The sequence below is a fragment of the Elaeis guineensis genome, chromosome 9 (assembly GCF_000442705.2).
Source record: "Elaeis guineensis isolate ETL-2024a chromosome 9, EG11, whole genome shotgun sequence".
Lineage (NCBI taxonomy): Eukaryota > Viridiplantae > Streptophyta > Magnoliopsida > Arecales > Arecaceae > Elaeis > Elaeis guineensis.
The window spans coordinates 94860963-94876420 of record NC_026001.2 but is presented as its reverse complement, the minus strand read 5'-3'; the positions used below and the strand labels follow the sequence as shown (position 1 = coordinate 94876420).

The following is a 15458-nucleotide window of genomic DNA, read 5'->3' as shown; positions in this document are numbered from 1 at the left end:
TCAGATTGGTTTGTTTTGTCCATATCTTGAAACCCAATTCTACCTTTGAAGATCTGGGAAAGGGCTTGTTATTCTTCAGTCGGACACCTGGCCCAATTACACTTATTCAACATGTATTACCATTTTGATATGATAATTATGACCAATATATGAACATATGCATTCATGAATTTCATATACAAGATAGGTGCATCCAATTGCAACATAGGTCTATCCAATGATATATTTGTCTGAGAAAAGTTTCATCCAACCATACATGATCACAAATCTAGGCATATAAGATTTCATACATTTAGAGATGGGTAAATTACATTAAAATCATGAAGGATGCTATTTCTAAGTGCCATTAATTTTCACCATCCTTCATTTATCCTTTTGGACATTTTTGTACCTCCATATGTTTGTCAGCAAATAATGGCCGGCTTCCATAAAATTAGGCCATGGAACTAATCTTTCATTTCTTGCTAGGTATAAACAGAACTACTTGGCAAAGTTATATATATGTCATTGGAACGCAATCATAGTCAATAACCTTGGAAATAATCTCAGCTTTTGAAATCATCTCCACTAAGTTCACCACATTGTGTTGTGAATCAAGTAATACGTTCTCCAATCGACTAGTTTCCATCGTCTGCGAATTTGGTGAAATTTAAGGTTTTATAATTTTTATAATATTCATATATCCTATTATATTGATATAGATGTGGCCAGTTAAAAACTAGCTGATCTAGTCACTCTAGGATATGTTTGATGAGTTCCAGTAATAATTGAATCGCTCGTTTCTGTTAGAATATCAGCTAACAGGATATGAAATAAGGTTACAATAAGCCTATACCATGAATTGAAATTATCTGGCTTTTGCTTCTACCTTCTTGGTTCAGAGCTGTAGTCTTTTGACCTCATTTCTCAAGGATTGGTTGCTGAGAAGTACATGCAATTCTATATTATGTCCTTTTTTTCTATAGCCTGAATTATCTGAATATTATTTGCCCTCTATTCTCTTCTAACACTTTTTTTTTTGGTAAATTCTTCTGACACTTTCTTGACAACCGAGGATGGCCTCTAGTAAAGATTGAACTACTTGAGCAATGACATGGCTACTTTCTTTCATTGAGGTCTCATTGAATTATCCTTCATCAAAACAATTCTTTTGGCCATCATGATCTGATTCTAGATTTACATCTTTGTCTTGGTCACATTCTAGCTAAGCCATGATTTTCCGGCTATTTCATGGACCTTGTTCTTCATCACTGCTTTTACCTATGCTGGTGAGATCATCATGATGAAGTAGTTCTCTATGCTAAATTATTGAACAATCAGCAAGCTCTATGTAATCATTTTCCTAGAAAGTTTCATCTTGGGTTATTACCTCAGTCCACCGGATGCGCCAAAATATTTTCTAAAATACATGTGATCAATCTTATTATCGGTGGGATAGATCAAGCCAATCGTTTGAGAAGGTTAGTTTAAGAGACAAGTTCGATCTTGCTTCTATAAGATGCTATTCACAATTTTTAATGGAACAAGGATTAACATACAAATGAAACAAGCCAATGAGATTGATTCTATAAAGACTGTTTGTTGAGCAGATTGTTAATTCAAAGTGAGAGACCACTCGCCCGAGCCAAACCTACAAATGCTATATTAATATTTTTAAGAAACACCTGCAATATCTTCAGCTAGTTTCTTAAGTGATGATCTCACTTCTTGTTGTGATGAGCATCCTAGATTTTGAATAAAAGACGTAGATGTAGAGTGAATGGAATAATAAGAATAACAAGAATGAGAGAGGTGATATTTCTTTGCATTTGTTAAAGAAAATTTTGGTTTGCATCAACAATTTGCTGCTTTAGCAGCTTTGTAGCTTTATCTAATCTGATTTGGCTAAGCCATCCCATCTAATTCTACTCGCCCCTCTCTATCTCAAAGTTTTACCCTCCTAGTCCTACCTTATTTTGAGGTAAACATAGAGTATGGATAATGGCCGATCTGATCTATATCCGAATTGTTGCCATCTCTAGATCTTGATCCAAGGCCTGGCCATGAGCCAATTCAACTCAATGAACTTTAGGTCGGCTCAAACTTATTTCCAGTCCTACATGCTCTCATTTGTTAAAAATTTGGTACATTAATTATCAGCTTTTGACTCACTTTTAGACCAACATGAATCGATGGAGAGCATACTATCAAACGCATTATCCGATTAAGAACACATACAAATATGTGCATTGAAAAGAAAAAAATAAACAGGTAGGTCTTTAATATTTCATTGGTCTTGCTATGAAACACAATCCATTCATTTGGACAAGGATCATTCCATGCTTCCTAGGTTTGGCATGGTCACTATATAACCGTGGTCCTGTAGATCAAACGGCTATGATTAGTTTAATACACCAAAAGATATTTCGTTCCTCTCAGCGCGGATAGTTTCGTGGGCTCCACATCCGCTCCCACTTTGTTTCGGATATATCGCCGCCTTCAATCGGCGTTCTAGGGTTTCTTCCTCCCGCTCCTGGGGTTTCGATTCCTCTAGAGTTCCCTTTGTCCCCATTTTAGGGTTAGGGTTCCTCTCTTCCTTCTTCTTCCTCCTCCGAAGCTTCTCCAGTGGCATGGTGATCCGCCTGCGCAATCTGTAAATGGCGGTCGCGGGCTTCGGGGCCGTCTGCAGGGCCCCCTTCTCCTACCGCGCTCCCCTCGTACTCTCTTTCCGCCGTGACCCCCGCCGGAGCTTGGCCACCGCCCTCGACATGGTGGCCGAGCCCGACTGTCTCTCCAACGACGAACATCCTCCCCCCGCCTCCGCTCAGCCTTCTTCCCCTTCTCCTTCTCCTTCTCCTTCTCCTAATCAAAGAGGTGACTGCCTTCTGATCTTTTCCCAAGTTGATTGATTTACTTCTACTAACAGTTTCACTTCCTAATGGTCTGATGAGTTGATTGGAATGGGCTTTCTACTTTATTTGAAGGTTGCGAGGGCGTGAAAGGGCCAGCGTGGAAGAAAATGAGTTCCAAGGACCTCGGAATTAAGACTTCGATGATAGCAAAGCCGACCAGATCGGTTCTGAACGCTCTTAGAAAGAAAGGTGGGTCCTTTCCTGCAAATTTGGTTGTATCTTGTTGGCAAGTTGCCACCTTTTTGTATAGTTCTAGATAGTGGGTCTGTGATTGTGCAGGGTATGATGTATACCTGGTGGGAGGTTGCGTGAGGGATCTCATTATGAAAAGAACCCCAAAGGATTTTGACATTATAACATCAGCGGAGCTTAAAGAGGTTTTTCTGCTCTTCTTCTTGAATTTAGTTGCCTTAGATTGTTTTTCGAACATAGTTTTGTTTCCTTTTACTACTACTATTATTATTATTTGATGGATCACATTTTTGCTTCTTGATTGATCATGTCATTAATTATGATCATATATTATCTTGGTCATATGTTTCTAACTAGGATATCACATTGTATGGTGATTGGATTCATGATTCTGTTTATTGGTTGTTAATATTCCAACTGTAATTTGTTATATTATAAGGCATATAAAACTTTGCCTGTGCTAAGTAAAATTCACTTGCAGGCTTGAGCAATTACTCCCTGTATCTGACTGTCTAACTCACTAAATCTGATTATAAACATTCACTCTATCATTTATAGAATGAATTTAGACCATTTAAAGTTTATCCACTGAGAAGATATGGTTGTTTAAACTTTAAACCACGATGGCTCCAAGCTTTCAATTATTCTATCCAGGCTGTTGATTTAGGGGATAAACCTGCCAAATCTTCATTCCAGTGTGTTTTGAAAAATTGTTGTTTGTTCAAGGTGAGAGACCGCTTGCCAAAGCCAACATTGAGTTCTGAAAACTTATTAGATATCCTAATTTTGTTGTTATGAGTTCTAAGATTGGTTTCATACAGAATTAGAGTCAAAGTACAAGTTAGATTAATCTTGAGTTGATTTTGTGTTAAAAAGGTGTAGGATTAGATTAATCAGATTATCAAAATTAGTTGATTTTCTTAGTGAATTCCTGGCATTGATGATGAAGATCTTTTATTCATCGCCTTGCTTGGTCATAGATCTCACATGATATTTCAAATTTCATGTCATATCTCTTTATCTAATTGATCATATTTTCCAAGCTTCCATCAAGTCTCTGGTCATAATAAGTTAAAGAGATCTTGTACTTATGGTTGTCAATCTTGGAGTTTTTTGACCTCTTGATCACACTTTGAGCATCGATAATTGGATCTTGAGTTGGGTTTACACATGACTCTTTACCATGGCATCATGCACACTATTCAACTTAAATGTGATCATTTTTGGTTTACCCATTCCATTAAGGATGTTTCATTGTAATCTAGATTGTGCACATACTAGTATCTCTATCCCCAACACTTGATGTAGCTAACTTTTTGACTTTTTCTATTGCTCACCTGGCAGCTTTTAGCATTATTTTTCATTGGTAGTTTGTCATGTTATTAGTTTTCTAGCACATATTTTGTTTCATCTTTTGGAATCTTTTTCTATGCAAGTCATTTGATCTATAGTGTAGTAGGGAGCTTCCATGTCAGATCGAGTCTCGGCATTTCACTCACATTGCACCTTCATGCACACTGATCAAATTAAACATGATTGTTTTTGGTCTAACCATTACATTGAGGATGTTTCATCATAATCTAGATTGTACACATACTTGTATCTCTATCCCCAACACCTGATGTAGCTAAATTTTCTTTTTGACTATTTTCTATTGCTCACCTGGCAACTTTTAGCTTTATTTTGCATTGGTAATTTGTCATTTCATTAGTTTTCAAGCATATGTCTTGTTACATCTTTTGTAATCTTTTTTTTTTTTTGGCAAGTCATTTGACCTATAGTGTAGCAGGGAGTCTCCATGTTAGATTAAGTCTCAGCATTTCACTAACATGGCAACTTAAGTAGCATTACAGGTGTATGTTAACAAATTTAAAGAAGCACTATCATAATTTGATGTAACAGTTAAGGTCGGATGAGCTCTGAGGTGGTGTACGGGTTCTTAGTCCACAAACAAAAGATAGGATATGGGATAAATCAAATTCCCCCTTCCTTTATCCTCTCTAGGCATTTAACGCCCTTTTTACCACTCCCATTGCATCCTATCTCTATATTTGTCTGTTTGTGTGTTCCATGTTTGTGTACTCCCTCCTTTCGTCCCTATCCTCCCTCTGTCTGTCTATATGTATTCCCCCCTTGCTGACATTTACATCTACCGTACATCATTTTCCTTCACCACCAAAGTCCTTCAATTTTATGGTTAAAGATGGGTTAGATTGGTTACTCTGTTTGGGATTTGGAGACCATCTGTCCTCTTAATCTTCCTCCTCTCATTGCTGCTCCTTCTTGACACTTTGTAATTGAATCTACAGCTATGGTTCTTCTTTATGATTATCCTTTCAGAGCCAGGTGTGGAAGATGCATAAATGACCATTGGAGCAGTGGCTCCATTATATCCCTTGAAAATTAATTAATTTTTTGCTTCTCCTCCCTTGGTATCCATCATTTGTATTGTCAAATAATGCATCCTTGGCAAGCCATATTGCTTGTTAACCTCATCCACACTGTGCCATAATATTTTTCTTCGATGCCTGTCTTCTAGACTATTGAAAAAAATGTGTCAAATGGATCAGAGGCCTGGTCTTGATTTCCTTGAGTTTTTTGTTTGAAAAATGAATCCTTATATGCAGATTTCATGCACATGATACATGATTTAATGTGCATTGTCAGATGGTTGTGTGCATGGTTATTTAGACCATCTATCTGGTAATATATTGCTATAAAATTCATTTTTCACTGGTTACTCTGTGTTGCATTGATTAATCTGTAAGCTAATATTGGAAAATTGATCTTTAATTTGTTTCAAAAATGACTTTAGATATTTACAAACCCAAAGGATAGATCAATAAACACACAGGTCATGTGGATAAAATGGGATTTATTCCGGTGAACGTTGACAACTGTATTGGTAGTTCAACTTTTGACCTTTACGGTGATCACTATTCTTTAGTTGTAGAAGTCACTAACTTCTGTTTCCACCCACTGATTATCCAAGGTAGTCAAAGGCGAAAGGCGCCCTTAAAGCGCTTGGGGGGTCTAGCGTTTTAAGGTGAGAGGCGTTAGAAAAACACTCGCCCAAGTGAAGTAAGGTGCTAAAATCAGAGAAAAAAATAGAAAATATGATATATAAATAAATAACAACTAGAGATAACTATTGTAACATGAATTATCATATAATTAATAATTTAAGCATAAAATATATATAAGACAGTAAAATGTTCAACTAATTCAAGATAAAGTATATGATAATAAGACATAGGCAGCTCTAAATTCATGAATGAAACAGAAAATATAACAAGCCCTAAAGTTCATCAGTGGAGTCTCATAAATACAATAGAAAATATAAACAGCCTTAAAATGGAATCATATAAATGAAACAAAAAAGATAAATAGCCCTAAAGCCTAAAATTCATCAATGGAATCATCAGATAGTTGTCATTACTTTCATCTTCTCCTCCTTTATTAGATTTATATCCTTCAACATCTTCTTCTGTCTCATCTGAATCAACCTCTATCTCTTTAAAACTAACTTTTTCATACTAATTGACCACTTTACTTCCTGTCAGTAATAGAGTTGAGAAGTTAAATGGATGGTTTTTTAAGTTTTTTTACAATTTTCAGCCATTAAAAAATATAATCGTAAAGTTCACTAAGGTGCCAAAGGCAAGCGCCTCACCTCACTGAGAAAGGCCCTAAAAGACGCCAAAGGCATACACCTGAGTGTAGGGGCATCGCTTGAAGCATCAAGGGGCGATGACCCCTTCTGGCGCCTCGCCTGAGCGCTTGAGGCGTACCTTTTGGCGCCTTTGACATCACTATGATTACCATAATCAAATTGACAAAGAGCTTATTTTTATACCCAAAAACATGAACTATTACGGGAGTCTATCCTAATCTAACCAAATGTTCTATTTGTTCTTATCTTAAGATAAATTATAATGAAAGTTTTGAACAAATCTTTGCAAAGATAACAAAAGCACATTTTGTAGGTGCTGACATAAGTCTCCAATTCAACTTTGAGAAAGACCTCTAAGTAGATTAGTTTTGCTTAATTTTTCTCCTTGCTAGATTGGTGCTATTTTTACATCACTGTGTGTCGATATGTTCGGTGGAAAAATAGCAGCATGTCGATATTTATACCACTTATGGAAAAACAGAAAACTCCAATATAAAAAGAAATAGAAGAGGAAATTCATCTGATAGAATTATATATTCAAGATTCTTAGTAATCAATCATGTACTAGATAAGGAGGAAAGCAATCTAAAGTGAATTTAATTGTTAGGAAGCCATTTATTATTGTGACGAACGAATTTACTCTAGCTTGGATAGAGGTTGCAAAAGTGGGGGGCTGCATGTCAGCATGAAATGTCTGTGTAATTGTGCTTTCTTTGTGTTCTTTGCTCTTTTTTTTGGGGTGGGTGTGTGTGTGTTAAGCATTCATATTGAGTGTGTACTTCTTCACCAGGTATCTAAACCAATTTATGTTGTCAACTTTCTTTATTTGCATGGCACTTGTAGTCTGATTGTCACTCTGTGAAATATTTTTATCCTGTGTAACTCTGCAGGTTGAGAAGACATTTTCAAGATGTAACATAGTTGGAAAACGGTTTCCCATCTGCCATGTGTATTGCAATAACTCCATTGTGGAGGTTTGTTCTCTTCTTCATGTATAGATACCTCGGCAAGAAATGAGCATAATTAGTTGCCTGGATAGTTTCCTAAATGTAAATCATAATTGAGTAAATCACATTGAGTAAATCATCCATAGTGATTTTGTTTTTCTGAACAGAAGAATTTGTGCAATAGAGATAGTTAAGGTGGACTTTGGGGTCTATGTTCATGTTAGATTTCTCACTTGTTAATTTGCTCCTTTTGTTTATCAGGTTTCAAGTTTTAGCACCCCACTGAACAAGCCAAACCATGACATGACTTATTCTTCCAGAAGACCAGACTGTGATAAGCAAGATTATATGCGGTGGAGAAACTGTCTTGGACGAGATTTCACTATAAACGGGTTACTAGTTTGACCTCATCTTTTCAAAGTTGAATTTTTTTGTTTCTTGTTTTCTGATGCTCTCAGTACATTATCTCCTGATAATATTTGGCTCTATCTTCTCTTCACATGATTGTCCTCCTTTTGTATTGAAATTTTATAATTGATCTTCTTGGTGCATAACTGCATATCACTTGTCTATCTTCTAATACTTTGTTTTTTGTGCTCAGGTTGATGTTTAATCCATTCTCAAATTCTGTTTATGACTACTTGGGTGGCATGGAAGACCTAAAAAAAGCTAAAGTGTGCTTGTATCTCTTGAGTTCCACATGTTTGATTTACTAGGACCTAATAAGTGTGGTCATCATGCTCATAAGTTGCTTCTCTTTTATCAGGTTCGAACTGTAATTCCTGCTCACACTTCCTTCCAAGAGGATTGTGGTGAGAGCGTATATTCTTTTGCTTTGAAAACCTTACTATCTCTTAGTATGCACCCAATTATATATTAAAAAATCAACAGCCAATGGAGATTTTTTTTAATGCATTTTACAGCTCGCATTCTACGTGCAATTAGAATTGCAGCTCGTTTAGGGTTTCGTTTTTCAAAAGAAACAGCATATTCTGTGAGGGATCTTGCTAGCTCAGTTTTGGGACTTGACAAGGTGTCACGCACATACGCTTCTAAACTTTCTTTAATTTATTCCCACTTCCTCCCTATCTCTCCCCTCCCCCAAAAACCCCCACCCCCTCCTCTCTCATCATTTCTCTCCTACCGTTGTTGCAAATGCTGCAGGGAAGAATTCTAATGGAAATGAATTATATGCTTGCATATGGTTCAGCTGAAGCTTCTCTAAGGTTGCTTTGGAGATTTGGGCTCCTGGAACTGTTGTTGCCAATTCAGGTCTATTTCTGTTTCTAATCTTCTGTAGTCATTCTGTATACATAAGCATGCCCTTTCTTCAGATTGATGTGAATACACTGAACAGGCAGCATATTTTGTTTCACAAGGATTTCGAAGGCGAGATAAACGATCTAATATGTTACTGGTAAGTACAAATCTTGGCCTTTTTTTCATACTGTTGCAAACTAATTCCTTCTAAGCTTGCAGTTGGACCTGACCAAATTTGACCTGTACCTTGAATTAGACCAACCATACCTGAAGGTAAAACCAGTTGATTGGGCATGGTCCAAAATTGAGACCCAACCACCAGTTGGATCAGGTATGAATTTCACATGTGATTAGAGCCAACCTAACTGAACCTAAATGGACCTGATTCAGCCCATGATCAAAAATATGGAGTCTAGTCCCATAGACTTAACATCCAACTGGGATTCACCCTGAAGAAGACATGGCCTGACCAGTTTGAAGTCATATAACCATTTGTAGAATTTTGATTGTTTTAGTAAGGTTTTGTTTAAAATGTAGTACCTATCTTAACTTTCATGTAGTCTGTCTGCGTCATTGCTCTTTTATTGGTCTTTTTCCCCAGATAATGTTTGTGTTTCAACATATACATCATATTTAACTTATAGAGATGCAGACCAATGTTGAATTACTAAATAGTCAATGATGCATATGATCATACCGAAAAATCAATAAAATCCTAATGGATAAAAGACTTTACTGAAGATATAAATGACAAACTTCTTGGCTTAATCCAGACTTTTTGGTCAATTATGGGGTTTTAGAAGTTAATAAATGATGATATAAATAAAAACTATAACTACTATTGATTCTATATCATCTACATGAGCTGTGGGAAGCGTACCTTCAAGATTACTTGGGACTTTGTTATATCTCTGGATACTATAAATAGAAAAATTACATCATAAATAGGAAGAAAAACTGGATATACTCTTAGCATCATTATATTCCGCCCATTTATGAGATAGTGATGTGCTAGCCATATGTCTTATCATCATGATCAAAATTAATGACAACTAGATTTTTTTCAATAGAAAAGATTCCTATACGAAGCATAATTTAAAATGAGGAAGGCTTAGTAAAAGGATTCAATGGATCTTTGAAAGGGACTATTGATCTAATTCAACGCTCCTATCGATTGGGCCAGTATTTATGGCTTATAACTTTTGGGTGGGGAGGAGGTGACCTTCAAACAAACAATGTAGGGTTGTTATTTATGTGATGATGTGGGAAGCAGGAACTCTTGTTCTCTTAACAACCATTCTGGAGACCTTGCTCATATACAAAGATCAAGCGGTCATGGTACTGATCTTTGATATGTTACTTGAACTCCATTGTTCTGGATGAAATGTAATAGGTTTAAAAATAGGAAAACACATTATTAGTCTGCCATGTTTATGGTCATTATGCTGGTCCATGTACTTATTTAATGTCAGAAGTGCTCAACTGATTAACGTTAATATCGTATATGCAGACTTTGTTCTTCAACTTGGATAAACTTCTTGATTGAACTCCATTGTTGTTGATGAAATGTAATAGGTTTAAAAATAGGAAAACAGATTAGCAGTCTTCTAAGTTTTTGGTAATTATGCTGGTCCATGTATTTATTTAATGTCAATAGTGCTCAACTGATTAACATTAATATCATATATGCAGACTTTGTTCTTCAACTTGGATAAACTTCTTGCGCCTGACAGGCCATGCCATAACAGCTTATGGTAAGTCCTAATGTTCTTTCTTTTTAACTGATCAATTTCTATAAATCCCTTCCATAGATGATGAATTTCAAACGAATGATTCATGTTATAGTATTGAAAAATGTGAATGCATTTTCATTTACAGTTTCTTAAAATTATATATATAAACCCTTTAGTTTTAACTTCCAAAAGCTTATTTTAATCATAGCATCATGTAAAAATCTTTATATGATTTCTATCAATAAATAGACTTATGATTTCTTTTGATATGTGTTCCCATGTTTCATGACTATTGAAGGAGCACCATTATTCCTCTTGGTTTTGTGAAATCAATTTTGGCTTCATACTTGCCTTGGCATATTATGCTTAGAATCCTTAGTCTAGATGCAAAATTCTATTATGTAGCCTTTAAGTTGCATAGTTTTGCTTGTTTTCATTGTTTGAAAATTTTGCATTATAGAGTATTCTATTAGCTAGTTGATTTGCATCACGTCATCTGGAATTCCATGTATTTCACTTTTATAAGTCGATCCTGCTTGAGAAAGTTTATAAATTGCATGTATATCAACTTTTTCTTGAAAAAATCCCATAAAGGCTATTGTCGTTTTACATAGAGGAAAGAACCTTGTACCAATGGATCCTTTGTCCTAGGACCTTCCTGTCATCATTTTAGACCACCAGTAATTCAGGACAAAGCCCCAATATATCCTTATGTGAAAAAGATGTTGAACATTACTGTGAGTGCTAAGTCTATCCTCATACGATGATTCAGACTCCTTACAAATTATAAATGATTGTGTAACAAATAATGGGTAAAGATTACTTTTGTTCCCATAACCATAGTTGATATATGGAATGTGCTTAGGTTAATTGGAAAAAAATAACTATCATAGCATAATTCACAGAACTACTTAGATCAAAACAAAATTTTGAACTAATTGAACTATTGTAAGTATTGAACAACGTTGGTAGGAATTGTTGAGTGCAAGCGCAATACCTAATAATGAAAATGGTCTGATTCTTAGATTGTGGTTACTTGGAGAAACTTCATCATAATCATATTCATTGAAATACAGCTGCTGATTTCGAGTAATCTGTTTTGCGGCATTTGATGAAGTAAGAAGCATTCTCTAGAAGCTTCTCACCTATTTTATATTCTTTAGTCTCCCATAAATGGTCAAATTTTTCATGTTCAAACACCTATATTTTTTAAAGTTTACTTTGTTTCCAGGAATATTTTCTCGTGTCATTTATCAGGGCTTGGCTTAAGTGCAGTGTTTTGTAAAGTGGTTGTGGTATGCAAGCGGCCAAGGGACCGCAAAGAGCATGCACTGTATGTGGGCTGCATATGTGGTTAATATTTTTTAAATATATAGAAATATATAAAATAGTTAAATACAATACAAAAAACAATGATAGTGATAGTAATATTTCTTTGAATAAATAATATCAATATTAATAATAATAACAACTAAGAATTAGTGCTGAGTACTTAGTATGAATGGCAATGGTTATAATATAATTAAAATCAATTTCTATCAAACATTATGTTGAATGTGCTCCATCTGCATAGGCCTTATAGGAGGGGGACATTACCAAATGGGCCACATATTTAGCCAGAAAATGCTAATTAAGCTACAGATACTGCTGCATGCTGGTAATTAGACGGCCTTTTCAGCCTATGTGTATGACTGCATATGGAAAATGCATATAGGCACTGCAGTGTAGTCAAGGGACCACATATGCATATGTGGTTGCCTATGCAGCCTTACTCTGCATTTGAAGCACCGCTTAATGATCAAGGTATAATCCATTAAATGATGAGAAGCTTTTGTGATCAACTCTCAGTTGGTATGTTTACCTTTTGAATTGGTGCCAGGTTATTGGCTAAGGAATGTATAGATAAGTTGGAGACTTTCTGCGAAACCTGGTGTTCCAGTTGCATGGTTACAGTCGTATACTTGGTTACAGTCTTGTACTTGAGTAGCAAACATCCATATAGGATTTGCCTGTCTTTGGCAAGAGTCTAGACAAAGCGGTAGTCCTCTATCCCAAGATTCTTCAGTACGTCATGATAAGATGATTCTATTTTGAAACTCATTCCCTCTTGTTCAGAACAATCTAAAAGTCAATATGTTTGTCAAATGGTTGCTTGTATGGATGGATTTGATGTAGGGTGAGGTAAACAATGGAATAGCCTCTCATGCTTATGCTCAATAGTCAATCCATCTTTTCAGTTTAATTATTTTAGTATTTGTGTTCATATAAGGCAATCTTTTCATAATGGCTTGATTATTAATTTAACAGGGTTGGGTTGTTAGCATTTCATCAAGCACTGGTGCGTCAACCGCGAGATCCTTTGGTTGTAGCCACGTTCACCCTTGCCCTTCATAATGGAGGAGATTTGGCAGAAGCTGTGGAAATAGCAAGGGCTATCAACTATCCACATGATGTTAGCTTTCCAGAACTGTTGCAGCCGCAAAGATGGGAAATGGATGACGAATTAGTTAAAGAGGTTGTGGATCTTGCTTCTGCAGTCAATGCTGCACTAAGTTCCATGACAGATGAGTATTTTGTTTCAAAAGCAATGGCAAAATACCCTCGAGCTCCATGCTCCGATTTGGTTAGTAGCTTTGATCATCTTGAAAGCTTTACACTTACAGTTTTGCTTCTTATCTGCTGGTTAAATGGTAAAATTCACTGCAAGTTCTTGATTAAAAATGTGAATCAGGATGATTAATTCCGAGTAACAGCATGGGTCAGTAAAAACAAATAAAAATACAAATGTCATACCTATCAACAGAAAGGATGTCTGCAACCGATCTTATCATACATTGCAATGCAATGTTAGATAGAGTTCATATATTACCTCCTTGTTGTCTCTACATCAGCTTTGTAAGTTGTAACCCGAAGAAAATCAGAAGTATGACACTTTTCTGTGGAATTTATTAATATATGAAGTTATGCTTGTCTGGATGCACATGCAGATTTGTATGCTATGTAATGAATGCCGAAGTACCATTGACTAGTTTTACATGCATCGACTTGACTTGATTTTCTGGTTTGAAACAGAATGTGGTAGTGCCAGAGCAAAGAGGAAATAATCAGGAAATATCTTGTAAGAAAGAATTTATCTAGTGGGTTTGCTTAAGCAGTTGATTCCTCTTTCGATGGTTGAAGCTGCAAGATTTATCATTTCTTGTCTATCATGCCACTAAATTCCTGATTATTCTGAAGATATGTTTGCTTGGGAAGTTTGGCTAGGTTGATGTCAAGCTGAAATCAAAGCAAAATATATGCCTGGCAAAGGTTTGCCCACTAACGACGCCATCAAGGAGATGGTTGGGTGGTACCACGCTGCTGCTGTTAGTGGTGTGCTTTAACCTTGCTAGTTTATAGCAATATTTCATGCATCAGATAGTGTGTCAGAGCATAATGATTTTTTTTTTCAATTTGATTAGTAATTCTTTTCTTTTCTTGCTATTAAAAGTGATTGCTCTGAGTCAGTTCAGTAACTGATGCATGTATTAGAAAAACTTTCTGAAAAGCATGTTCCATTTTGTTGCAGGTATTTATCCCCCTGCAAGTTTATTTGAGGGTTTGCCGGATGCTTGAGTGTGTTGGACATGGAGACAAGGACAAAAGCTTCATTCCAAAGCAGGGTAATAAGATAAATTATTATGCTCTGGTCCAAGGTGGACTGCCAGAGGTTCGACATGTTTTTGCTAGGGTTGTTTTTGATACTGTCTATCCCCCTAACCTAGAAAACCAGAACTGTGAAAGTCCTGCATGAAATACCATCAGCAGCAGATCAGGTATAGAGATGAGCGTACTATGTTTAAGACAGCCATCTGAGTTAGAAGATTGCATTCTCGACCACATACAGTCTGTTGCACATGTCTCTTTGAATTGTCTCGACATTTGCTGGCTGCCTAAAATGGCTAGTGTCATGAGCAACAGAAGTGGTAGCTCACAAGAAATTGCTTTCACTGGCCTGGAGTTCTCACAGGTCTCTTCGGGTTTTATTAAGCTTGGGGTATTTTGACAATGGTGATTTCACTGAACATGTGGTTGGTGATGGATACACTGATGCAACATTGCCAGAGTGGATACTGGACCTCTGGTTGAGTGGAATTTTGGTTTCTAATAACCAGCAGTCAAGTCTCAAAAGATGTACCATACAACAGTATGTACATGGCTGAGGCGCTTTGAGTTCAGGATTCTTGGGCTCTCACCCGGTCATTATATTGTTTTATTATTCAATTCTGTACTGTTACTAGAGTTATATTAAAAATTATTTATGACCTATAGCAAAGGTTGTTATTGGGCATAGTAGATCGTTCTTTTCAGCATATAAGCTTATTAAAATCTTTTTTCATGTACTCAGATACATTCATACATTCTGCTGGTGACATTTACTGCATCATACGTGTAACCTTAAGCCTTCTTTGGTTTGCTAATAAATTGGAGTAAACTTGAGACGCACTTTTTTTTTTCCTGTATTAATTCCATTTTATCTGGACATTTCGACTCAGTTATTTTATGGGCATGGAAGATCGTTCTTTTCGGCATATGAGCTTATTAAAATCTTTTTTCGTGTACTCAGATATCTTGGACAAGCCTGTGCAGGAAAAATACAGGGCCTTAATGTTGGTCGAGCTACTTCAGCTAATGTTAAACGATTATCAAGCTCTTAAGGTTTGCAAATAAAGAATACGATGTCCAAGTCCAACATGCACAACAAAAAACAAGGAATAAACAC

The 15458-nt window shown here is 36.1% G+C and overlaps 1 protein-coding gene across 1 annotated transcript; it reads left to right on the top strand.

The window, feature by feature from the left end:
• Window positions 1-2499: 2499 nt before the first annotated feature.
• LOC105051064 (uncharacterized) lies at window positions 2500-15028 on the top strand. The gene is made up of 13 exons (XM_010931340.4): window positions 2500-2853; window positions 2964-3080; window positions 3171-3268; window positions 7647-7730; window positions 7965-8095; window positions 8305-8377; window positions 8470-8515; window positions 8627-8736; window positions 8868-8975; window positions 9061-9120; window positions 10656-10717; window positions 13004-13319; window positions 14265-15028. Exons 1-13 carry the CDS (start codon window positions 2637-2639, stop codon window positions 14487-14489), a joined length of 1647 nt encoding a protein of 548 aa, XP_010929642.1. The 5' UTR covers window positions 2500-2636; the 3' UTR covers window positions 14490-15028.
• Window positions 15029-15458: the final 430 nt, after the last annotated feature.